Source organism: Malaya genurostris, chromosome 1 (genome assembly GCF_030247185.1).
Source record: "Malaya genurostris strain Urasoe2022 chromosome 1, Malgen_1.1, whole genome shotgun sequence".
In the NCBI taxonomy this organism is placed as follows: Eukaryota; Metazoa; Arthropoda; class Insecta; order Diptera; family Culicidae; genus Malaya; species Malaya genurostris.
The window spans coordinates 115641155-115666347 of NC_080570.1; the positions used below are offsets into that span (position 1 = coordinate 115641155).

The 25193-nt window shown below is 44.3% G+C and overlaps 2 protein-coding genes across 2 annotated transcripts; one reads left to right on the forward strand and one right to left on the reverse strand.

Annotated features, from left to right (window-relative positions):
- Positions 1-4344: 4344 nt before the first annotated feature.
- Positions 4345-4656, forward strand: LOC131427679 (histone H4). The gene has a single exon (XM_058591084.1). It carries the CDS (start codon positions 4345-4347, stop codon positions 4654-4656), a length of 312 nt encoding a protein of 103 aa, XP_058447067.1.
- A 7097-nt stretch (positions 4657-11753) lies between these two features.
- Positions 11754-12428, reverse strand: LOC131427684 (histone H1B-like). The gene has a single exon (XM_058591097.1). It carries the CDS (start codon positions 12426-12428, stop codon positions 11754-11756), a length of 675 nt encoding a protein of 224 aa, XP_058447080.1.
- Positions 12429-25193: the final 12765 nt, after the last annotated feature.

The window sequence follows — 25193 nt, forward strand, 5'->3', positions numbered from 1 at the left end:
CAGCTGGCCATCCGTAACGACGAGGAGTTGAACAAACTGCTCTCCGGAGTTACCATCGCACAGGGCGGTGTACTGCCAAACATCCAGGCAGTGTTGCTCCCGAAGAAAACCGAAAAGAAGGCCTAAATTGCACTTGATTCGCACTGAAACCAATCGAAAAAACGTCCTTTTCAGGACGACCACAATTTTCTGATAAAGAACTTATAGAAATTTACTATTTTACTATCGATCAATCATATTTACTCATGCAAGCGCCATAAGACTTGTTTTTTTTTCCATAGCTTCTAGGATAATTTCCCACATTACAAGTGAAAAGTCGATGGTCGGTGGTCGATTGCGCTGGAGAATAGATTTATTTTTTTTTACCGATCAAGCAAGGTTGGTTGAATGAAAACGACAATCGTCTGGAGAGTCAAGCTACTAAATTAAATATGATTATACGAAAAACCGCGTACAGAGCGATACCGTGTCCGAACTGGCTCTACACTAAATGGAAACTATAACGGCATTCATTTTCCAAGAAAAGGAAAACTGGGATAGTTTTAAAATACAAATATAATTGGGAACAAAAACATCAACCATTTTTATCGATGAATTTTCGCAAGCTAGATTTTTACGAACGGACTTCATCAATCATCGTGCATAATCCGTCCGCATTTTCATTTGATCACCTACCGATCCTTTCGTCGCTGCTTACCGACTGAGCGAACGAACATATTTGATTGTACTACAAGAGAAGCATGCGCGTAGCAGCGGGGTCGGCTCTATGGCTGCGCACCAATTTATCCACTATAGCGTGTCGGTGAAGCACACGCTCAGAAAGTAGTGCTGCTATGATGGATAAAAGCATACTTTTTTTTTTTTTTCTTACTGTGCAGTTTTGTTGAAGCGGACTACCCAAAAGCGAGCGAAGTAGGAAATATCGATTAATTCTTTGCATGGATTTTTTGGTAGTCCTGAAAAGGACTGTTTTGTTGAACACCGTCGAAATAAGAACGGTAGAATTCGACATGATGATGATGACTGACTGACGATGGGTCAATTTACTTCTTGGCAGCCACCTTCTTCGGGGCAGCTTTTTTGGCTGGCGCGGCCTTCTTTGGCTTCGGGGTCTTGGGCTTGTTGGCAGCGGCTTTCGATGGCTTGGTGGCCTTCTGCTTCGGTGCAGCAGCCTTCTTGGCGGCCTTGGCTGGTGCTGCCTTAGCCTTCTTTGCAGCGGCGGCTTTCGGCTTTTTCTCACCTGCAGGCTTTTTGGCCTTCGGTTTCTTCTCGCCAGCGGGTTTCTTGGCAACCTTTTTCTTCTCTCCGGCAGCCTTCTTCGGTTTTTTGGCAGCAGCCTTCTTCGGCTTCTTCTCGCCAGCCGGTTGCTTGGCACCGGCTTTGATTTTGAACGAGCCGGATGCACCGGAACCCTTGGTCTGGGTGAGCTTTCCCTTCTCGACGCCAGATTTCAGGGCCTTCTTGATGAACGGGGCCAGCTTGGCGACGTCGCACTTGTAGTTGGCGGCGATGTACTTCTTGATGGCCTGCAGCGAAGATCCGTTGCGTTCCTTCAGCGTCTTGATGGCAGCCACTACCATGTCATTGACTGGTGGATGTGTCGATGGCTTCTTCGGTTTTTTGGCTTCTCCCTTGGCGGCTTTGGCTTTCTTCGGTGCCTTGGCCGGTGAAGCAGCAACCGGAGCTGCGGCCGATACGTCAACAGCGGTTTCAGCCATTTTTTCTAATGTGCACTTTTCTAAAGCAGGTAGAACGAGCGAACGACTAAGCGAATACAAACGAGTGTGTGAATGCAGTAGAATCGTGCGATACGTTCGGGCACCGAATCCGTCGGCCCTGTTAGGGAATACGCACATGACGGTTACCATTCGGTGCTAGGTAGGTGTAGGTAATTTTTCTGGACTATTGTTTTTAAATTGTAAACAATGAATCGACAGCAGCGGAAGTATCGCCAAAGAGTGGTTTTATGTTTGCTACGATGTTTGAACTTTCTGCTCCACCATTCGCGAACAGCCGGACGGGCAGTGATGATAGCGAAATATGCATTCAATATCGGACAAACGGTACATGCTTATTTCGAATTGTCAAAAATAGTAAAACAGTACCATTTAAACAATGCGGACTCCAACGAAACATGGTTCATTGGGAAGAGAAATATTTTCTCTTGACAACTAACACAACCCGTTCGATGACGGTTGCGACGCGCACGAGATTGAATCGGTCAAACTTGAACCTGCTGTCTGGCGCAAATCGATCAAACGACCAAAACGCAGTACGAACCGGTGACTAAGCTTTTCAATTTTTCCGTGTTCTGCATTTGGAAAATACAATTTTTAAACAATTTGACTAACAGATATGTTACGTGAGCATAATATTTCCGAACATGCCTTCCGAAATCTGGAACACGATGGCACTGCCAACGAATAATGCTGGCCAACGTCGCCAACGCCCGGGCGTGTCGGTTGTTCTGAAAGCATTTTGGTTACTATTTTTTGTAATGAACTTGTTTTGCCATTTGAATTTGGTTCATCTTGCAAATATTAAACCTGAACATCAGGACAGGTCAATTCCAAGAGAGAGGATGTTTAAAAATTTCGACAGTGAAAAATTAGAATCAAACAAACCGAAGTCCTTTCTAACACAACGAGTCAAATGTGTGGTGTGTTGTTCACGTACCACAAACGGCTGGCTGGGCTGAGAATATTTGTCATCAGAAGCAAAAACCAAAAAACAATCTTTCCCAAATCAGAATACCGGAATTGTGGAGCGCATTTAGGATTTTACATGCAAAATATACGGTGCAAGTATTACCATTAAATAATAATAATAATCCTTCGACACCTCCATCTGTCTAGCGTGCGTGCCAGACATAGTCAGTCTCTCAGTCTCAATCGATTGGCAACAAAGAACTCGAGCAGTGATTTGATTTGATACCGAATTTGAGTGTTGCTTATATTTGATAGATATTGGCCGAAAATTGTCACGTACCGGAAGAAAGCACCGAACCCAACCGAACATTAGCCTACTATTCAAAGATTGGCAATTGCTGTGTATTTCTTTCGCCAGAAACATCCCCACCAGTCGTCTGGGGATGGGACGTTGACTATGTCAACGGCAAGCAAGCGTCTGTCGGGGTAGTCTTGGAACGAAACAAATTGGTATTTTCATGATTTTGAACCAATATTGTATAGTATAGTGTATTGAGAGTAGCAGTAGCAGAGTAATACTAGTAACTGGTGGCCGAATCCCGTCAGAATTGTCAGGCAGTCAGTCACATGGCATGACACGGCGAGTGCACGATGTGTTGCAAGCTGGGTTACAAATTTTGCTGAACTATGTAACAGGGAAGCAATGTGTATTGTCTGTGCTGCTTGTCTGTCAGCAGGTCGTCTATTCTCCTCTCAACTGCTACTTTAGCAGAAACAAAAATGAAAGACCAAAAAATAAGGAAAACATTTCAAACACCTATAGATTACTGACTTTCCATATGGGGCATGAATTGTGCAACGGATCGGATGTCATTTTCTGTGCGCGCGCAACTTGTGTGTGTGTGTGTCTGAGTATGTGATTGTTTAAGGGAAAATATTCGAATTCGTAAACTCGTTGGTAATTGATTGGGTGGCCCTGAAAAGGGCCTTTGGGGTATATGTTGTGAGATCAAACGAAAGCCGATAGCCTGTTTAAGCACGTTCGCCACGGATCCGACGAGCCAGCTGGATGTCCTTTGGCATGATGGTAACACGCTTGGCGTGGATCGCGCATAGATTGGTGTCCTCGAACAAACCGACTAGATAGGCTTCGCTGGCCTCCTGCAGTGCCATGACGGCGGAACTCTGGAAGCGAAGGTCGGTCTTGAAATCTTGGGCAATTTCACGCACTAAACGCTGGAACGGCAGCTTGCGAATCAACAGCTCAGTCGATTTCTGGTAACGACGGATCTCCCGAAGGGCTACTGTTCCTGGCCGATAACGATGGGGTTTCTTCACTCCGCCAGTAGCAGGAGCACTTTTGCGAGCAGCCTTTGTCGCCAGTTGCTTACGAGGAGCCTTTCCTCCGGTCGATTTACGAGCGGTCTGCTTGGTACGAGCCATTATTTCTTTCTTTTGCTTATCCTTTCTCTCTACACCGTACTGTACGCGTTGAAAACAAAACACAGAATGAGCTCAAAACGGACCTGGCTGGCTGTTTTATACCTGCCCGACCGCTCTGAAGCAGCCAATCAGCACAAAGCAAAGCACGAAACGGACCCTCTCGGTAGGTATAAAAAAAAGCACCGGTCTGCGAAGTGGCATTAGTTTCACTTGTACTGTCTTACTTGCAAGAACAAGCAGCTAGCAGAGAAAAATGACTGGTCGCGGCAAAGGAGGAAAGGGACTCGGAAAAGGAGGCGCCAAGCGTCATCGTAAAGTGCTTCGTGATAACATCCAGGGAATTACCAAGCCCGCTATCCGTCGTCTGGCTCGTCGTGGTGGTGTCAAGCGTATCTCCGGTCTGATCTATGAGGAAACTCGTGGAGTGCTGAAGGTGTTCCTGGAAAATGTGATCCGAGATGCAGTAACCTACACTGAACACGCCAAGCGCAAGACCGTCACCGCCATGGATGTCGTGTATGCTCTGAAGCGACAGGGTCGCACTCTGTATGGTTTCGGAGGTTAAACGTCGTAACGAGAACACACATAACATAATACGGAAGGATAAAAGGCCCTTTTCAGGGCCACCAATATGTTTCGCAAAGAATTAGTTAGCATTTGCTGGTATTCATTATAATCTATAATCATGATGATGATGATGATGATGGTGGTGGTGGTGGTGATGATATGAGAATAGTAAGAAGTGTGCAATAGAGTAGTGAGTAGTGTGAATTCAACCGGGTTCGAAACTGACTAGATTTTTCAGTCCAACAACTAGGTTTTCAAACAAAAGCGGCCCTTACACGAGCATTAAAAATGTCAGTTTTAATGTAACTAAGTAATGATGTATTTCAAATTTGTTTGAAATCTCGTCATTACTGCACCATTACACGTTCATTAATAATTCAGTAATGACATTTTTAATGCTCGTGTAAGGGCCGCTAAACAATTTAACCAGCAGTCGTTAGGGTGGAAACTGGTTTTCGGTTTCGCATCAAGCAAACACGACATTATTATTTCTGGTCGGTTGTGAGTTTCAAACTGCTGTTGACACTTGAGTACTACTTAACGCGCCGCTGAAAAACGTAACATTTGAGAAATGAAATTAGTTATGTTGTTTAACATGAACTATCTTTTCGAAATCATTCATTCCCATTCAACTGTTCTGGTCAACTGTCAATGCTGTTGGCTTCGAATTTCGACTATACAACATGCAGCATTTGCTCAAAGCCGCCTAGGATAGAAAAACGATTGCTGTTGATATGTCATTGGTTGGTTTACAGTAGCATGCATGTGTATGTGTAGCAATTTATTATTTGGTTGGTCGACCAAGTCTGTCGATTGGTCCGAAAAGTAATCGATACTTTTCTTTATTTCGAAACCAACATATTTTTGCTCCGAACAATATATTGTCCATATGGCATGGATGAATACTCCGAAACGCGAGAACAATTGTACCTGTGTTGTTCATAATTTGTTCTGTTTTTCTCGTTAGGTGTTTGTTGGCTGATGAAAGTAAAATCATCAACGAACAAAATGTGTTTGGTGATTGAATGAGGGAAATATGCGAACTTAACACTTTGTGTAGATTTGTTTGTGGCCCTTAAAAGGGCCGATTATGCTTGGCGATTCGTATGCACACACACGATCGGGGGGGTTTGGTTGTTCTCACTCAGTTTACTTGGAGCTAGTGTACTTGGTGACGGCTTTGGTTCCTTCCGAAACGGCGTGCTTGGCCAACTCTCCTGGCAAAAGCAGACGAACGGCGGTCTGGATTTCGCGAGAGGTAATCGTCGAACGTTTGTTGTAATGGGCCAAACGCGATGCCTCGGATGCAATGCGTTCGAAGATGTCATTGACGAAACTGTTCATGATGCTCATCGCCTTCGAGGATACTCCGGTATCAGGGTGGACCTGTTTCAACACTTTGTAGATGTAGATAGCGTAGCTTTCCTTCCTGCGGATCTTCTTCTTTTTCTTATCTCCCTTGGCGATGTTTTTCTGGGCCTTGCCGGATTTTTTGGCTGCCTTTCCACTGGTTTTCGGTGCCATCGTGCTTGACGGTTCTCGTACGTTCAGAGTAACTGCTTTAACTTAAATGACGCTATTTGCCATATGACAGCTCGTTTTATACCTGCTATTGAGAGCGGCGCATGGACTGCCCCTTTGTTAGAATTCCTTTTCCTGTTCGCAGAACGGGAAACAGTGAGACGATATAAAACAGAGGGTTAGTACGGCGGCAGCCAGTATTACTGAATTGGCTGTCTAGTCGTTAACAGCATCTCGTGGATTTTTTACGCAGAAACACGCACACACAAAATGTCTGGCCGTGGTAAAGGAGGAAAAGTTAAGGGAAAGGCAAAGTCCCGCTCAAACCGTGCTGGTCTGCAGTTCCCAGTAGGCAGAATCCACCGTCTGCTCCGGAAGGGAAACTACGCCGAACGTGTCGGTGCCGGTGCACCGGTCTATCTGGCGGCAGTGATGGAATACCTGGCCGCCGAAGTGCTGGAATTGGCCGGTAACGCTGCCCGTGACAACAAGAAAACGAGAATCATCCCTCGCCATCTGCAGCTGGCCATCCGTAACGACGAGGAGTTGAACAAACTGCTCTCCGGAGTTACCATCGCACAGGGCGGTGTACTGCCAAACATCCAGGCAGTGCTGCTCCCGAAGAAAACCGAGAAAAAGGCCTAAATTGCGATTTCCGGAACATATTGGTGTTACCCCCCTTACAGAACCCGTCCTTTTCAGGACGACCACCTCACTGTGATAAAGAAATATTTAAGATTGCTTTGAATTAAAGATTGCTAAAGTTGTGATACGCCTGGAAAGTATAATGCGCAAATCAAGTATAGCGACCTTTGTTCATTTTCGTTTTCGGAATTTTACCCTGAATCGGTGTATCTACCTGATGCGAAAATGATGTCCGCTTTTTCAGTGTTTGGAAAACAGAAGACAAAATCGGTCATACCAGACGAATCGGAATTTTAGAATGATCGATGTGAGTTCAATGGCGAAAATCTTTCCCATCGATTTACCGGAAAATGCAGCCATTAAAACATCCAAACTTGATCATATAATCTTAGAGAAAGTGTCGCACGAGAAATAAGAGAATAATTTTCGTTCGTATCCGTGACGACACACCGATCCAATATAGCGCATGTATCTGTGTCATCGGTCGGCATCATCTCATGAATGGTGACGACCGACTAGAAAAAAAAAAAGAAGAAGAAGAAGAAGATATCGTAGCTACCACCATGATGGTGAATAAACACTGCCACACACACAGGCCAAAAACAAATGGTAATGTAATGTGTATATGAGGAAACGAAAATCAAGCTGTACCTAAGTTCAGCCATCGGTCTCAGAACCGGAGGGCAAGGTCGCATAAACGCGCGCGTGCGTGTGTGTGTGTGTGTGTGTGTGTCTGTATATTCATTTACATTACATTAGCGGCCCCTACACGTGGCATTGTTTATTATTGACAACCAAAAGCATCGTCAGTACCACCAATCCAATTAGCTTGGTAACTTGTGTCGGTATTTTTCGAGAAAACGTTTAGAGCTTTAAGTATTGCAACTGAATATTGAAACATTGAGAGAAGAGTTCATTAAACAGTACACTCTCGCCAATGAAAGTTTTGTTGGATTGGCGAATAATTTTGATTGTTTGAACATATTTTCATCAATCCGATGATGTTTCGACCATTCGACTAACATATATTTTCGAACGAATACGAATGCCACAAATACGATAGCGACACGAACGTAAACAATAAGGAGAGTAATATTGGCTACTACGAGAATGCGAGAGGCGTGAAAGAGAGAATGAAAATAACCGACGAACAACTATGGCAACAGTGTACACCAATTGTCTAGACCGAACCGCAGTTTAGTGGTTGGTAAGTGTGTATTGGTGTGCGATTCTAGCAGGAAAAATAAAAACTGCTGCTCATTAGAATATCCTATTGGAAAGACTATCTACTTGGAAAACAGGAACTCCGAATTGTTTTCCGACGGTCCATGTAAGAAATTACTGAAAGATTACTCAATAGCAAGTTGCTTATTTAGCATCGATTGTTGAGTTTCGTTGACATGATCAAACGATGAACGCGGCTTACTCAATCCTAACGCAGTGAACGGAACTCTCGCTGTTCGGATGGTTAGGTTAGCTTAGCAACAATGACAAATGGCAACTGAACGAAAAATGGTTGAAATGGTGAAAAATCTCTCAAACTCTCAAGTGAAAAGTAGTCCAGGTTAACCGGTATTTTTTCTCCCTCTGCTCATGCTCATGGATGGGATATGGGAAATCGGTTTGACTTTGCGTCGTATAAACGGTTGTTCGTTTCTACCTACCACCATCCGAGAGGTAAACAATACGTACATGAAAAAAAAAAACTTAACGACAAAAGTAAAAACCAATCTTTATATGATACCTTCCCGTTATTGTACGTGTTTCAAAACGCTTGTGCCTACAAAATTGAAAAAATTTGTCTTGTGTTTTCTTTTCCGCAATTTTCAGTAGCAAGCAATTTTGTGAATCGCATACCTCAGTTGCACTATTGCGCAAATTGTGTGTGTGTGTGTGTGTGTGTGTGTGTGTGTGTGTGTGTGTGTGTGTAGACTGCCATGAACAACATGTTCCAACTTATCGCAAACAGAGGTGCGTTGGGAGAGCGAGAGAGAGAGAAAAGCAAGTTAGAGAACATAAGAATGAACTTTATTATGACTGAGGGAAAAACCAATACCCATACATTGAAGTAAACCAGTATGACGTTGATATACATATGTATTGGTGTATGTTTTTGGAAAGCGGAAAATCTTCTTTTTCGTTCTTTGTCTCCGAATTCATCTCCTTTCATTGATAATCGATGGATGAGTGATAAATGATGAATGCTAACTCAAATCGCTATTAAAATATAAATCACCACTCGCAAAATCGAACAAACTAATGTTTTCTGTCCTGCAGGTACAAATCTAATTGTTCCTAACAAGCAAACAGTAAACTTCGGTTGCTAGAGATGATGTCCGATTTTGAGACATTTTCGTTATTTTGGCACAGGAGATTTATTCTTCTCGAAAACCTGCGATTTTCACGAAAACAAACACACACGCACGCGCGCAATCAAATGAAAAAGTGCATGTTCGAAAGAAATTTACATTTGCTTGTCGTCTTCGTGATGAAGTCTTACCATCAAAGCATCATAGAAGAATACTTTACTATGGGACGCCTTTTCAAAATTTACCCTCTGAGAATGTGATAAGTTTTTTGTTTTATCAATGTCTTCTTTCGCCGTTCTTCGGAAAAGGCGGGAAATCTTTGGTCATCCCTGTACAAAAGTAGTGCCTAAAACAATTCGCTCTCTCTCGCTTCCGCAACGGTGTGTGGCTGGTTTCAAGGAATTCAGTTCCAGCATAATGTAATGCACAAATTGGATGAGATTGTTCAAAACAACTAAACTCACTCAAACCAATTGCCCAGCACCTTCCCTCTATTGCACTTTCTTTCACAAACGGCCACCACCATCACAATCGAAACGAGTAAAGAAGAAGCAAGCAAAACAACACACGAGAATTCGAATTTAACACTTTGTGTAGATTTGTTTGTGGCCCTTAAAAGGGCCGTTTGTTAGTTCTCGCATACACGGGGTCGGTGTTGTTCTCAGTTTACTTGGAGCTGGTGTACTTGGTGACGGCTTTGGTTCCCTCAGAAACGGCGTGCTTGGCCAACTCTCCTGGCAAAAGCAGACGAACGGCAGTCTGGATTTCGCGAGAGGTAATCGTCGAACGTTTGTTGTAATGAGCCAAACGCGATGCCTCGGATGCAATGCGTTCGAAGATGTCATTGACGAAACTGTTCATGATGCTCATCGCCTTCGAGGATACTCCGGTATCAGGGTGGACCTGCTTCAACACTTTGTAGATGTAGATAGCGTAGCTTTCCTTCCTGCGGATCTTCTTCTTCTTCTTATCACCCTTGGCGATGTTCTTCTGGGCCTTGCCGGATTTTTTGGCCGCCTTTCCACTAGTTTTCGGTGCCATCGTTCTAACGTTGACGTGCGTTCAGAGTAGCTGTTTTCACGTAAATGACGCTAGCTCGCCCAAGAAACCCCGTTTTATACCTGCTACAGGCAACGCAGTAGGGACAGCCCCTTTGTCAAAATTTGATCCTCTTTTGCGCTTTATGCTCTGCCTATTCGCAGAACGAGAAACAGCGAGATGGTATAAAACAGAGGGTTAGTACTGCGGCAGCCAGTATTACCGAGTTAGCATCCTAGCTGTTAGCATCGTTTCGTGGATTTTTTACGAAAACAAAACACATAAAAGAAAATGTCTGGCCGTGGCAAAGGAGGAAAAGTTAAGGGAAAGGCAAAGTCCCGCTCGAACCGTGCTGGTCTGCAGTTCCCAGTAGGCAGAATCCACCGTCTGCTTCGGAAAGGAAACTACGCCGAACGTGTCGGTGCCGGTGCACCGGTCTATCTGGCGGCAGTGATGGAATACCTGGCCGCCGAAGTGCTGGAATTGGCCGGTAACGCTGCCCGTGACAACAAGAAAACGAGAATCATCCCTCGTCATCTGCAGCTGGCCATCCGTAACGACGAGGAGTTGAACAAACTGCTCTCCGGAGTTACCATCGCACAGGGCGGTGTACTGCCAAACATCCAGGCAGTGTTGCTCCCGAAGAAAACCGAAAAGAAGGCCTAAATTGCACTTGATTCGCACTGAAACCAATCGAAAAAACGTCCTTTTCAGGACGACCACAATTTTCTGATAAAGAACTTATAGAAATTTACTATTTTACTATCGATCAATCATATTTACTCATGCAAGCGCCATAAGACTTGTTTTTTTTTCCATAGCTTCTAGGATAATTTCCCACATTACAAGTGAAAAGTCGATGGTCGGTGGTCGATTGCGCTGGAGAATAGATTTATTTTTTTTTACCGATCAAGCAAGGTTGGTTGAATGAAAACGACAATCGTCTGGAGAGTCAAGCTACTAAATTAAATATGATTATACGAAAAACCGCGTACAGAGCGATACCGTGTCCGAACTGGCTCTACACTAAATGGAAACTATAACGGCATTCATTTTCCAAGAAAAGGAAAACTGGGATAGTTTTAAAATACAAATATAATTGGGAACAAAAACATCAACCATTTTTATCGATGAATTTTCGCAAGCTAGATTTTTACGAACGGACTTCATCAATCATCGTGCATAATCCGTCCGCATTTTCATTTGATCACCTACCGATCCTTTCGTCGCTGCTTACCGACTGAGCGAACGAACATATTTGATTGTACTACAAGAGAAGCATGCGCGTAGCAGCGGGGTCGGCTCTATGGCTGCGCACCAATTTATCCACTATAGCGTGTCGGTGAAGCACACGCTCAGAAAGTAGTGCTGCTATGATGGATAAAAGCATACTTTTTTTTTTTTTCTTACTGTGCAGTTTTGTTGAAGCGGACTACCCAAAAGCGAGCGAAGTAGGAAATATCGATTAATTCTTTGCATGGATTTTTTGGTAGTCCTGAAAAGGACTGTTTTGTTGAACACCGTCGAAATAAGAACGGTAGAATTCGACATGATGATGATGACTGACTGACGATGGGTCAATTTACTTCTTGGCAGCCACCTTCTTCGGGGCAGCTTTTTTGGCTGGCGCGGCCTTCTTTGGCTTCGGGGTCTTGGGCTTGTTGGCAGCGGCTTTCGATGGCTTGGTGGCCTTCTGCTTCGGTGCAGCAGCCTTCTTGGCGGCCTTGGCTGGTGCTGCCTTAGCCTTCTTTGCAGCGGCGGCTTTCGGCTTTTTCTCACCTGCAGGCTTTTTGGCCTTCGGTTTCTTCTCGCCAGCGGGTTTCTTGGCAACCTTTTTCTTCTCTCCGGCAGCCTTCTTCGGTTTTTTGGCAGCAGCCTTCTTCGGCTTCTTCTCGCCAGCCGGTTGCTTGGCACCGGCTTTGATTTTGAACGAGCCGGATGCACCGGAACCCTTGGTCTGGGTGAGCTTTCCCTTCTCGACGCCAGATTTCAGGGCCTTCTTGATGAACGGGGCCAGCTTGGCGACGTCGCACTTGTAGTTGGCGGCGATGTACTTCTTGATGGCCTGCAGCGAAGATCCGTTGCGTTCCTTCAGCGTCTTGATGGCAGCCACTACCATGTCATTGACTGGTGGATGTGTCGATGGCTTCTTCGGTTTTTTGGCTTCTCCCTTGGCGGCTTTGGCTTTCTTCGGTGCCTTGGCCGGTGAAGCAGCAACCGGAGCTGCGGCCGATACGTCAACAGCGGTTTCAGCCATTTTTTCTAATGTGCACTTTTCTAAAGCAGGTAGAACGAGCGAACGACTAAGCGAATACAAACGAGTGTGTGAATGCAGTAGAATCGTGCGATACGTTCGGGCACCGAATCCGTCGGCCCTGTTAGGGAATACGCACATGACGGTTACCATTCGGTGCTAGGTAGGTGTAGGTAATTTTTCTGGACTATTGTTTTTAAATTGTAAACAATGAATCGACAGCAGCGGAAGTATCGCCAAAGAGTGGTTTTATGTTTGCTACGATGTTTGAACTTTCTGCTCCACCATTCGCGAACAGCCGGACGGGCAGTGATGATAGCGAAATATGCATTCAATATCGGACAAACGGTACATGCTTATTTCGAATTGTCAAAAATAGTAAAACAGTACCATTTAAACAATGCGGACTCCAACGAAACATGGTTCATTGGGAAGAGAAATATTTTCTCTTGACAACTAACACAACCCGTTCGATGACGGTTGCGACGCGCACGAGATTGAATCGGTCAAACTTGAACCTGCTGTCTGGCGCAAATCGATCAAACGACCAAAACGCAGTACGAACCGGTGACTAAGCTTTTCAATTTTTCCGTGTTCTGCATTTGGAAAATACAATTTTTAAACAATTTGACTAACAGATATGTTACGTGAGCATAATATTTCCGAACATGCCTTCCGAAATCTGGAACACGATGGCACTGCCAACGAATAATGCTGGCCAACGTCGCCAACGCCCGGGCGTGTCGGTTGTTCTGAAAGCATTTTGGTTACTATTTTTTGTAATGAACTTGTTTTGCCATTTGAATTTGGTTCATCTTGCAAATATTAAACCTGAACATCAGGACAGGTCAATTCCAAGAGAGAGGATGTTTAAAAATTTCGACAGTGAAAAATTAGAATCAAACAAACCGAAGTCCTTTCTAACACAACGAGTCAAATGTGTGGTGTGTTGTTCACGTACCACAAACGGCTGGCTGGGCTGAGAATATTTGTCATCAGAAGCAAAAACCAAAAAACAATCTTTCCCAAATCAGAATACCGGAATTGTGGAGCGCATTTAGGATTTTACATGCAAAATATACGGTGCAAGTATTACCATTAAATAATAATAATAATCCTTCGACACCTCCATCTGTCTAGCGTGCGTGCCAGACATAGTCAGTCTCTCAGTCTCAATCGATTGGCAACAAAGAACTCGAGCAGTGATTTGATTTGATACCGAATTTGAGTGTTGCTTATATTTGATAGATATTGGCCGAAAATTGTCACGTACCGGAAGAAAGCACCGAACCCAACCGAACATTAGCCTACTATTCAAAGATTGGCAATTGCTGTGTATTTCTTTCGCCAGAAACATCCCCACCAGTCGTCTGGGGATGGGACGTTGACTATGTCAACGGCAAGCAAGCGTCTGTCGGGGTAGTCTTGGAACGAAACAAATTGGTATTTTCATGATTTTGAACCAATATTGTATAGTATAGTGTATTGAGAGTAGCAGTAGCAGAGTAATACTAGTAACTGGTGGCCGAATCCCGTCAGAATTGTCAGGCAGTCAGTCACATGGCATGACACGGCGAGTGCACGATGTGTTGCAAGCTGGGTAACAGGACAATACACATTGCTGAACTATGTAACAGGGAAGCAATGTGTATTGTCTGTGCTGCTTGTCTGTCAGCAGGTCGTCTATTTTCCTCTCAACTGCTACTTTAGCAGAAACAAAAATGAAAGACCAAAAAATAAGGAAAACATTTCAAACACCTATAGATTACTGACTTTCCATATGGGGCATGAATTGTGCAACGGATCGGATGTCATTTTCTGTGCGCGCGCAACTTGTGTGTGTGTGTGTCTGAGTATGTGATTGTTTAAGGGAAAATATTCGAATTCGTAAACTCGTTGGTAATTGATTGGGTGGCCCTGAAAAGGGCCTTTGGGGTATATGTTGTGAGATCAAACGAAAGCCGATAGCCTGTTTAAGCACGTTCGCCACGGATCCGACGAGCCAGCTGGATGTCCTTTGGCATGATGGTAACACGCTTGGCGTGGATCGCGCATAGATTGGTGTCCTCGAACAAACCGACTAGATAGGCTTCGCTGGCCTCCTGCAGTGCCATGACGGCGGAACTCTGGAAGCGAAGGTCGGTCTTGAAATCTTGGGCAATTTCACGCACTAAACGCTGGAACGGCAGCTTGCGAATCAACAGCTCAGTCGATTTCTGGTAACGACGGATCTCCCGAAGGGCTACTGTTCCTGGCCGATAACGATGGGGTTTCTTCACTCCGCCAGTAGCAGGAGCACTTTTGCGAGCAGCCTTTGTCGCCAGTTGCTTACGAGGAGCCTTTCCTCCGGTCGATTTACGAGCGGTCTGCTTGGTACGAGCCATTATTTCTTTCTTTTGCTTATCCTTTCTCTCTACACCGTACTGTACGCGTTGAAAACAAAACACAGAATGAGCTCAAAACGGACCTGGCTGGCTGTTTTATACCTGCCCGACCGCTCTGAAGCAGCCAATCAGCACAAAGCAAAGCACGAAACGGACCCTCTCGGTAGGTATAAAAAAAAGCACCGGTCTGCGAAGTGGCATTAGTTTCACTTGTACTGTCTTACTTGCAAGAACAAGCAGCTAGCAGAGAAAAATGACTGGTCGCGGCAAAGGAGGAAAGGGACTCGGAAAAGGAGGCGCCAAGCGTCATCGTAAAGTGCTTCGTGATAACATCCAGGGAATTACCAAGCCCGCTATCCGTCGTCTGGCTCGTCGTGGTGGTGTCAAGCGTATCTCCGGTCTGATCTATGAGGAAACTCGTGGAGTGCTGAAGGTGTTCCTGGAAAATGTGATCCGAGATGCAGTAACCTACACTGAACACGCCAAGCGCAAGACCGTCACCGCCATGGATGTCGTGTATGCTCTGAAGCGACAGGGTCGCACTCTGTATGGTTTCGGAGGTTAAACGTCGTAACGAGAACACACATAACATAATACGGAAGGATAAAAGGCCCTTTTCAGGGCCACCAATATGTTTCGCAAAGAATTAGTTAGCATTTGCTGGTATTCATTATAATCTATAATCATGATGATGATGATGATGATGATGGTGGTGGTGGTGATGATATGAGAATAGTAAGAAGTGTGCAATAGAGTAGTGAGTAGTGTGAATTCAACCGGGTTCGAAACTGACTAGATTTTTCAGTCCAACAACTAGGTTTTCAAACAAAAGCGGCCCTTACACGAGCATTAAAAATGTCAGTTTTAATGTAACTAAGTAATGATGTATTTCAAATTTGTTTGAAATCTCGTCATTACTGCACCATTACACGTTCATTAATAATTCAGTAATGACATTTTTAATGCTCGTGTAAGGGCCGCTAAACAATTTAACCAGCAGTCGTTAGGGTGGAAACTGGTTTTCGGTTTCGCATCAAGCAAACACGACATTATTATTTCTGGTCGGTTGTGAGTTTCAAACTGCTGTTGACACTTGAGTACTACTTAACGCGCCGCTGAAAAACGTAACATTTGAGAAATGAAATTAGTTATGTTGTTTAACATGAACTATCTTTTCGAAATCATTCATTCCCATTCAACTGTTCTGGTCAACTGTCAATGCTGTTGGCTTCGAATTTCGACTATACAACATGCAGCATTTGCTCAAAGCCGCCTAGGATAGAAAAACGATTGCTGTTGATATGTCATTGGTTGGTTTACAGTAGCATGCATGTGTATGTGTAGCAATTTATTATTTGGTTGGTCGACCAAGTCTGTCGATTGGTCCGAAAAGTAATCGATACTTTTCTTTATTTCGAAACCAACATATTTTTGCTCCGAACAATATATTGTCCATATGGCATGGATGAATACTCCGAAACGCGAGAACAATTGTACCTGTGTTGTTCATAATTTGTTCTGTTTTTCTCGTTAGGTGTTTGTTGGCTGATGAAAGTAAAATCATCAACGAACAAAATGTGTTTGGTGATTGAATGAGGGAAATATGCGAACTTAACACTTTGTGTAGATTTGTTTGTGGCCCTTAAAAGGGCCGATTATGCTTGGCGATTCGTATGCACACACACGATCGGGGGGGTTTGGTTGTTCTCACTCAGTTTACTTGGAGCTAGTGTACTTGGTGACGGCTTTGGTTCCTTCCGAAACGGCGTGCTTGGCCAACTCTCCTGGCAAAAGCAGACGAACGGCGGTCTGGATTTCGCGAGAGGTAATCGTCGAACGTTTGTTGTAATGGGCCAAACGCGATGCCTCGGATGCAATGCGTTCGAAGATGTCATTGACGAAACTGTTCATGATGCTCATCGCCTTCGAGGATACTCCGGTATCAGGGTGGACCTGTTTCAACACTTTGTAGATGTAGATAGCGTAGCTTTCCTTCCTGCGGATCTTCTTCTTTTTCTTATCTCCCTTGGCGATGTTTTTCTGGGCCTTGCCGGATTTTTTGGCTGCCTTTCCACTGGTTTTCGGTGCCATCGTGCTTGACGGTTCTCGTACGTTCAGAGTAACTGCTTTAACTTAAATGACGCTATTTGCCATATGACAGCTCGTTTTATACCTGCTATTGAGAGCGGCGCATGGACTGCCCCTTTGTTAGAATTCCTTTTCCTGTTCGCAGAACGGGAAACAGTGAGACGATATAAAACAGAGGGTTAGTACGGCGGCAGCCAGTATTACTGAATTGGCTGTCTAGTCGTTAACAGCATCTCGTGGATTTTTTACGCAGAAACACGCACACACAAAATGTCTGGCCGTGGTAAAGGAGGAAAAGTTAAGGGAAAGGCAAAGTCCCGCTCAAACCGTGCTGGTCTGCAGTTCCCAGTAGGCAGAATCCACCGTCTGCTCCGGAAGGGAAACTACGCCGAACGTGTCGGTGCCGGTGCACCGGTCTATCTGGCGGCAGTGATGGAATACCTGGCCGCCGAAGTGCTGGAATTGGCCGGTAACGCTGCCCGTGACAACAAGAAAACGAGAATCATCCCTCGCCATCTGCAGCTGGCCATCCGTAACGACGAGGAGTTGAACAAACTGCTCTCCGGAGTTACCATCGCACAGGGCGGTGTACTGCCAAACATCCAGGCAGTGCTGCTCCCGAAGAAAACCGAGAAAAAGGCCTAAATTGCGATTTCCGGAACATATTGGTGTTACCCCCCTTACAGAACCCGTCCTTTTCAGGACGACCACCTCACTGTGATAAAGAAATATTTAAGATTGCTTTGAATTAAAGATTGCTAAAGTTGTGATACGCCTGGAAAGTATAATGCGCAAATCAAGTATAGCGACCTTTGTTCATTTTCGTTTTCGGAATTTTACCCTGAATCGGTGTATCTACCTGATGCGAAAATGATGTCCGCTTTTTCAGTGTTTGGAAAACAGAAGACAAAATCGGTCATACCAGACGAATCGGAATTTTAGAATGATCGATGTGAGTTCAATGGCGAAAATCTTTCCCATCGATTTACCGGAAAATGCAGCCATTAAAACATCCAAACTTGATCATATAATCTTAGAGAAAGTGTCGCACGAGAAATAAGAGAATAATTTTCGTTCGTATCCGTGACGACACACCGATCCAATATAGCGCATGTATCTGTGTCATCGGTCGGCATCATCTCATGAATGGTGACGACCGACTAGAAAAAAAAAAGAAGAAGAAGAAGAAGATATCGTAGCTACCACCATGATGGTGAATAAACACTGCCACACACACAGGCCAAAAACAAATGGTAATGTAATGTGTATATGAGGAAACGAAAATCAAGCTGTACCTAAGTTCAGCCATCGGTCTCAGAACCGGAGGGCAAGGTCGCATAAACGCGCGCGTGCGTGTGTGTGTGTGTGTGTGTGTGTCTGTATATTCATTTACATTACATTAGCGGCCCCTACACGTGGCATTGTTTATTATTGACAACCAAAAGCATCGTCAGTACCACCAATCCAATTAGCTTGGTAACTTGTGTCGGTATTTTTCGAGAAAACGTTTAGAGCTTTAAGTATTGCAACTGAATATTGAAACATTGAGAGAAGAGTTCATTAAACAGTACACTCTCGCCAATGAAAGTTTTGTTGGATTGGCGAATAATTTTGATTGTTTGAACATATTTTCATCAATCCGATGATGTTTCGACCATTCGACTAACATATATTTTCGAACGAATACGAATGCCACAAATACGATAGCGACACGAACGTAAACAATAAGGAGAGTAATATTGGCTACTACGAGAATGCGAGAGGCGTGAAAGAGAGAATGAAAATAACCGACGAACAACTATGGCAACAGTGTACACCAATTGTCTAGACCGAACCGCAGTTTAGTGGTTGGTAAGTGTGTATTGGTGTGCGATTCTAGCAGGAAAAATAAAAACTGCTGCTCATTAGAATATCCTATTGGAAAGACTATCTACTTGGAAAACAGGAACTCCGAATTGTTTTCCGACGGTCCATGTAAGAAATTACTGAAAGATTACTCAATAGCAAGTTGCTTATTTAGCATCGATTGTTGAGTTTCGTTGACATGATCAAACGATGAACGCGGCTTACTCAATCCTAACGCAGTGAACGGAACTCTCGCTGTTCGGATGGTTAGGTTAGCTTAGCAACAATGACAAATGGCAACTGAACGAAAAATGGTTGAAATGGTGAAAAATCTCTCAAACTCTCAAGTGAAAAGTAGTCCAGGTTAACCGGTATTTTTTCTCCCTCTGCTCATGCTCATGGATGGGATATGGGAAATCGGTTTGACTTTGCGTCGTATAAACGGTTGTTCGTTTCTACCTACCACCATCCGAGAGGTAAACAATACGTACATGAAAAAAAAAAACTTAACGACAAAAGTAAAAACCAATCTTTATATGATACCTTCCCGTTATTGTACGTGTTTCAAAACGCTTGTGCCTACAAAATTGAAAAAATTTGTCTTGTGTTTTCTTTTCCGCAATTTTCAGTAGCAAGCAATTTTGTGAATCGCATACCTCAGTTGCACTATTGCGCAAATTGTGTGTGTGTGTGTGTGTGTGTGTGTGTGTGTGTGTGTGTGTGTGTGTGTGTAGACTGCCATGAACAACATGTTCCAACTTATCGCAAACAGAGGTGCGTTGGGAGAGCGAGAGAGAGAGAAAAGCAAGTTAGAGAACATAAGAATGAACTTTATTATGACTGAGGGAAAAACCAATACCCATACATTGAAGTAAACCAGTATGACGTTGATATACATATGTATTGGTGTATGTTTTTGGAAAGCGGAAAATCTTCTTTTTCGTTCTTTGTCTCCGAATTCATCTCCTTTCATTGATAATCGATGGATGAGTGATAAATGATGAATGCTAACTCAAATCGCTATTAAAATATAAATCACCACTCGCAAAATCGAACAAACTAATGTTTTCTGTCCTGCAGGTACAAATCTAATTGTTCCTAACAAGCAAACAGTAAACTTCGGTTGCTAGAGATGATGTCCGATTTTGAGACATTTTCGTTATTTTGGCACAGGAGATTTATTCTTCTCGAAAACCTGCGATTTTCACGAAAACAAACACACACGCACGCGCGCAATCAAATGAAAAAGTGCATGTTCGAAAGAAATTTACATTTGCTTGTCGTCTTCGTGATGAAGTCTTACCATCAAAGCATCATAGAAGAATACTTTACTATGGGACGCCTTTTCAAAATTTACCCTCTGAGAATGTGATAAGTTTTTTGTTTTATCAATGTCTTCTTTCGCCGTTCTTCGGAAAAGGCGGGAAATCTTTGGTCATCCCTGTACAAAAGTAGTGCCTAAAACAATTCGCTCTCTCTCGCTTCCGCAACGGTGTGTGGCTGGTTTCAAGGAATTCAGTTCCAGCATAATGTAATGCACAAATTGGATGAGATTGTTCAAAACAACTAAACTCACTCAAACCAATTGCCCAGCACCTTCCCTCTATTGCACTTTCTTTCACAAACGGCCACCACCATCACAATCGAAACGAGTAAAGAAGAAGCAAGCAAAACAACACACGAGAATTCGAATTTAACACTTTGTGTAGATTTGTTTGTGGCCCTTAAAAGGGCCGTTTGTTAGTTCTCGCATACACGGGGTCGGTGTTGTTCTCAGTTTACTTGGAGCTGGTGTACTTGGTGACGGCTTTGGTTCCCTCAGAAACGGCGTGCTTGGCCAACTCTCCTGGCAAAAGCAGACGAACGGCAGTCTGGATTTCGCGAGAGGTAATCGTCGAACGTTTGTTGTAATGAGCCAAACGCGATGCCTCGGATGCAATGCGTTCGAAGATGTCATTGACGAAACTGTTCATGATGCTCATCGCCTTCGAGGATACTCCGGTATCAGGGTGGACCTGTTTCAACACTTTGTAGATGTAGATAGCGTAGCTTTCCTTCCTGCGGATCTTCTTCTTCTTCTTATCACCCTTGGCGATGTTCTTCTGGGCCTTGCCGGATTTTTTGGCCGCCTTTCCACTAGTTTTCGGTGCCATCGTTCTAACGTTGACGTGCGTTCAGAGTAGCTGTTTTCACGTAAATGACGCTAGCTCGCCCAAGAAACCCCGTTTTATACCTGCTACAGGCAACGCAGTAGGGACAGCCCCTTGGTCAAAATTTGATCCTCTTTTGCGCTTTATGCTCTGCCTATTCGCAGAACGAGAAACAGCGAGATGGTATAAAACAGAGGGTTAGTACTGCGGCAGCCAGTATTACCGAGTTAGCATCCTAGCTGTTAGCATCGTTTCGTGGATTTTTTACGAAAACAAAACACATAAAAGAAAATGTCTGGCCGTGGCAAAGGAGGAAAAGTTAAGGGAAAGGCAAAGTCCCGCTCGAACCGTGCTGGTCTGCAGTTCCCAGTAGGCAGAATCCACCGTCTGCTTCGGAAAGGAAACTACGCCGAACGTGTCGGTGCCGGTGCACCGGTCTATCTGGCGGCAGTGATGGAATACCTGGCCGCCGAAGTGCTGGAATTGGCCGGTAACGCTGCCCGTGACAACAAGAAAACGAGAATCATCCCTCGTCATCTGCAGCTGGCCATCCGTAACGACGAGGAGTTGAACAAACTGCTCTCCGGAGTTACCATCGCACAGGGCGGTGTACTGCCAAACATCCAGGCAGTGTTGCTCCCGAAGAAAACCGAAAAGAAGGCCTAAATTGCACTTGATTCGCACTGAAACCAATCGAAAAAACGTCCTTTTCAGGACGACCACAATTTTCTGATAAAGAACTTATAGAAATTTACTATTTTACTATCGATCAATCATATTTACTCATGCAAGCGCCATAAGACTTGTTTTTTTTTCCATAGCTTCTAGGATAATTTCCCACATTACAAGTGAAAAGTCGATGGTCGGTGGTCGATTGCGCTGGAGAATAGATTTATTTTTTTTTTACCGATCAAGCAAGGTTGGTTGAATGAAAACGACAATCGTCTGGAGAGTCAAGCTACTAAATTAAATATGATTATACGAAAAACCGCGTACAGAGCGATACCGTGTCCGAACTGGCTCTACACTAAATGGAAACTATAACGGCATTCATTTTCCAAGAAAAGGAAAACTGGGATAGTTTTAAAATACAAATATAATTGGGAACAAAAACATCAACCATTTTTATTGATGAATTTTCGCAAGCTAGATTTTTACGAACGGACTTCATCAATCATCGTGCATAATCCGTCCGCATTTTCATTTGATCACCTACCGATCCTTTCGTCGCTGCTTACCGACTGAGCGAACGAACATATTTGATTGTACTACAAGAGAAGCATGCGCGTAGCAGCGGGGTCGGCTCTATGGCTGCGCACCAATTTATCCACTATAGCGTGTCGGTGAAGCACACGCTCAGAAAGTAGTGCTGCTATGATGGATAAAAGCATACTTTTTTTTTTTTTCTTACTGTGCAGTTTTGTTGAAGCGGACTACCCAAAAGCGAGCGAAGTAGGAAATATCGATTAATTCTTTGCATGGATTTTTTGGTAGTCCTGAAAAGGACTGTTTTGTTGAACACCGTCGAAATAAGAACGGTAGAATTCGACATGATGATGATGACTGACTGACGATGGGTCAATTTACTTCTTGGCAGCCACCTTCTTCGGGGCAGCTTTTTTGGCTGGCGCGGCCTTCTTTGGCTTCGGGGTCTTGGGCTTGTTGGCAGCGGCTTTCGATGGCTTGGTGGCCTTCTGCTTCGGTGCAGCAGCCTTCTTGGCGGCCTTGGCTGGTGCTGCCTTAGCCTTCTTTGCAGCGGCGGCTTTCGGCTTTTTCTCACCTGCAGGCTTTTTGGCCTTCGGTTTCTTCTCGCCAGCGGGTTTCTTGGCAACCTTTTTCTTCTCTCCGGCAGCCTTCTTCGGTTTTTTGGCAGCAGCCTTCTTCGGCTTCTTCTCGCCAGCCGGTTGCTTGGCACCGGCTTTGATTTTGAACGAGCCGGATGCACCGGAACCCTTGGTCTGGGTGAGCTTTCCCTTCTCGACGCCAGATTTCAGGGCCTTCTTGATGAACGGGGCCAGCTTGGCGACGTCGCACTTGTAGTTGGCGGCGATGTACTTCTTGATGGCCTGCAGCGAAGATCCGTTGCGTTCCTTCAGCGTCTTGATGGCAGCCACTACCATGTCATTGACTGGTGGATGTGTCGATGGCTTCTTCGGTTTTTTGGCTTCTCCCTTGGCGGCTTTGGCTTTCTTCGGTGCCTTGGCCGGTGAAGCAGCAACCGGAGCTGCGGCCGATACGTCAACAGCGGTTTCAGCCATTTTTTCTAATGTGCACTTTTCTAAAGCAGGTAGAACGAGCGAACGACTAAGCGAATACAAACGAGTGTGTGAATGCAGTAGAATCGTGCGATACGTTCGGGCACCGAATCCGTCGGCCCTGTTAGGGAATACGCACATGACGGTTACCATTCGGTGCTAGGTAGGTGTAGGTAATTTTTCTGGACTATTGTTTTTAAATTGTAAACAATGAATCGACAGCAGCGGAAGTATCGCCAAAGAGTGGTTTTATGTTTGCTACGATGTTTGAACTTTCTGCTCCACCATTCGCGAACAGCCGGACGGGCAGTGATGATAGCGAAATATGCATTCAATATCGGACAAACGGTACATGCTTATTTCGAATTGTCAAAAATAGTAAAACAGTACCATTTAAACAATGCGGACTCCAACGAAACATGGTTCATTGGGAAGAGAAATATTTTCTCTTGACAACTAACACAACCCGTTCGATGACGGTTGCGACGCGCACGAGATTGAATCGGTCAAACTTGAACCTGCTGTCTGGCGCAAATCGATCAAACGACCAAAACGCAGTACGAACCGGTGACTAAGCTTTTCAATTTTTCCGTGTTCTGCATTTGGAAAATACAATTTTTAAACAATTTGACTAACAGATATGTTACGTGAGCATAATATTTCCGAACATGCCTTCCGAAATCTGGAACACGATGGCACTGCCAACGAATAATGCTGGCCAACGTCGCCAACGCCCGGGCGTGTCGGTTGTTCTGAAAGCATTTTGGTTACTATTTTTTGTAATGAACTTGTTTTGCCATTTGAATTTGGTTCATCTTGCAAATATTAAACCTGAACATCAGGACAGGTCAATTCCAAGAGAGAGGATGTTTAAAAATTTCGACAGTGAAAAATTAGAATCAAACAAACCGAAGTCCTTTCTAACACAACGAGTCAAATGTGTGGTGTGTTGTTCACGTACCACAAACGGCTGGCTGGGCTGAGAATATTTGTCATCAGAAGCAAAAACCAAAAAACAATCTTTCCCAAATCAGAATACCGGAATTGTGGAGCGCATTTAGGATTTTACATGCAAAATATACGGTGCAAGTATTACCATTAAATAATAATAATAATCCTTCGACACCTCCATCTGTCTAGCGTGCGTGCCAGACATAGTCAGTCTCTCAGTCTCAATCGATTGGCAACAAAGAACTCGAGCAGTGATTTGATTTGATACCGAATTTGAGTGTTGCTTATATTTGATAGATATTGGCCGAAAATTGTCACGTACCGGAAGAAAGCACCGAACCCAACCGAACATTAGCCTACTATTCAAAGATTGGCAATTGCTGTGTATTTCTTTCGCCAGAAACATCCCCACCAGTCGTCTGGGGATGGGACGTTGACTATGTCAACGGCAAGCAAGCGTCTGTCGGGGTAGTCTTGGAACGAAACAAATTGGTATTTTCATGATTTTGAACCAATATTGTATAGTATAGTGTATTGAGAGTAGCAGTAGCAGAGTAATACTAGTAACTGGTGGCCGAATCCCGTCAGAATTGTCAGGCAGTCAGTCACATGGCATGACACGGCGAGTGCACGATGTGTTGCAAGCTGGGTTACAAATTTTGCTGAACTATGTAACAGGGAAGCAATGTGTATTGTCTGTGCTGCTTGTCTGTCAGCAGGTCGTCTATTCTCCTCTCAACTGCTACTTTAGCAGAAACAAAAATGAAAGACCAAAAAATAAGGAAAACATTTCAAACACCTATAGATTACTGACTTTCCATATGGGGCATGAATTGTGCAACGGATCGGATGTCATTTTCTGTGCGCGCGCAACTTGTGTGTGTGTGTGTCTGAGTATGTGATTGTTTAAGGGAAAATATTCGAATTCGTAAACTCGTTGGTAATTGATTGGGTGGCCCTGAAAAGGGCCTTTGGGGTATATGTTGTGAGATCAAACGAAAGCCGATAGCCTGTTTAAGCACGTTCGCCACGGATCCGACGAGCCAGCTGGATGTCCTTTGGCATGATGGTAACACGCTTGGCGTGGATCGCGCA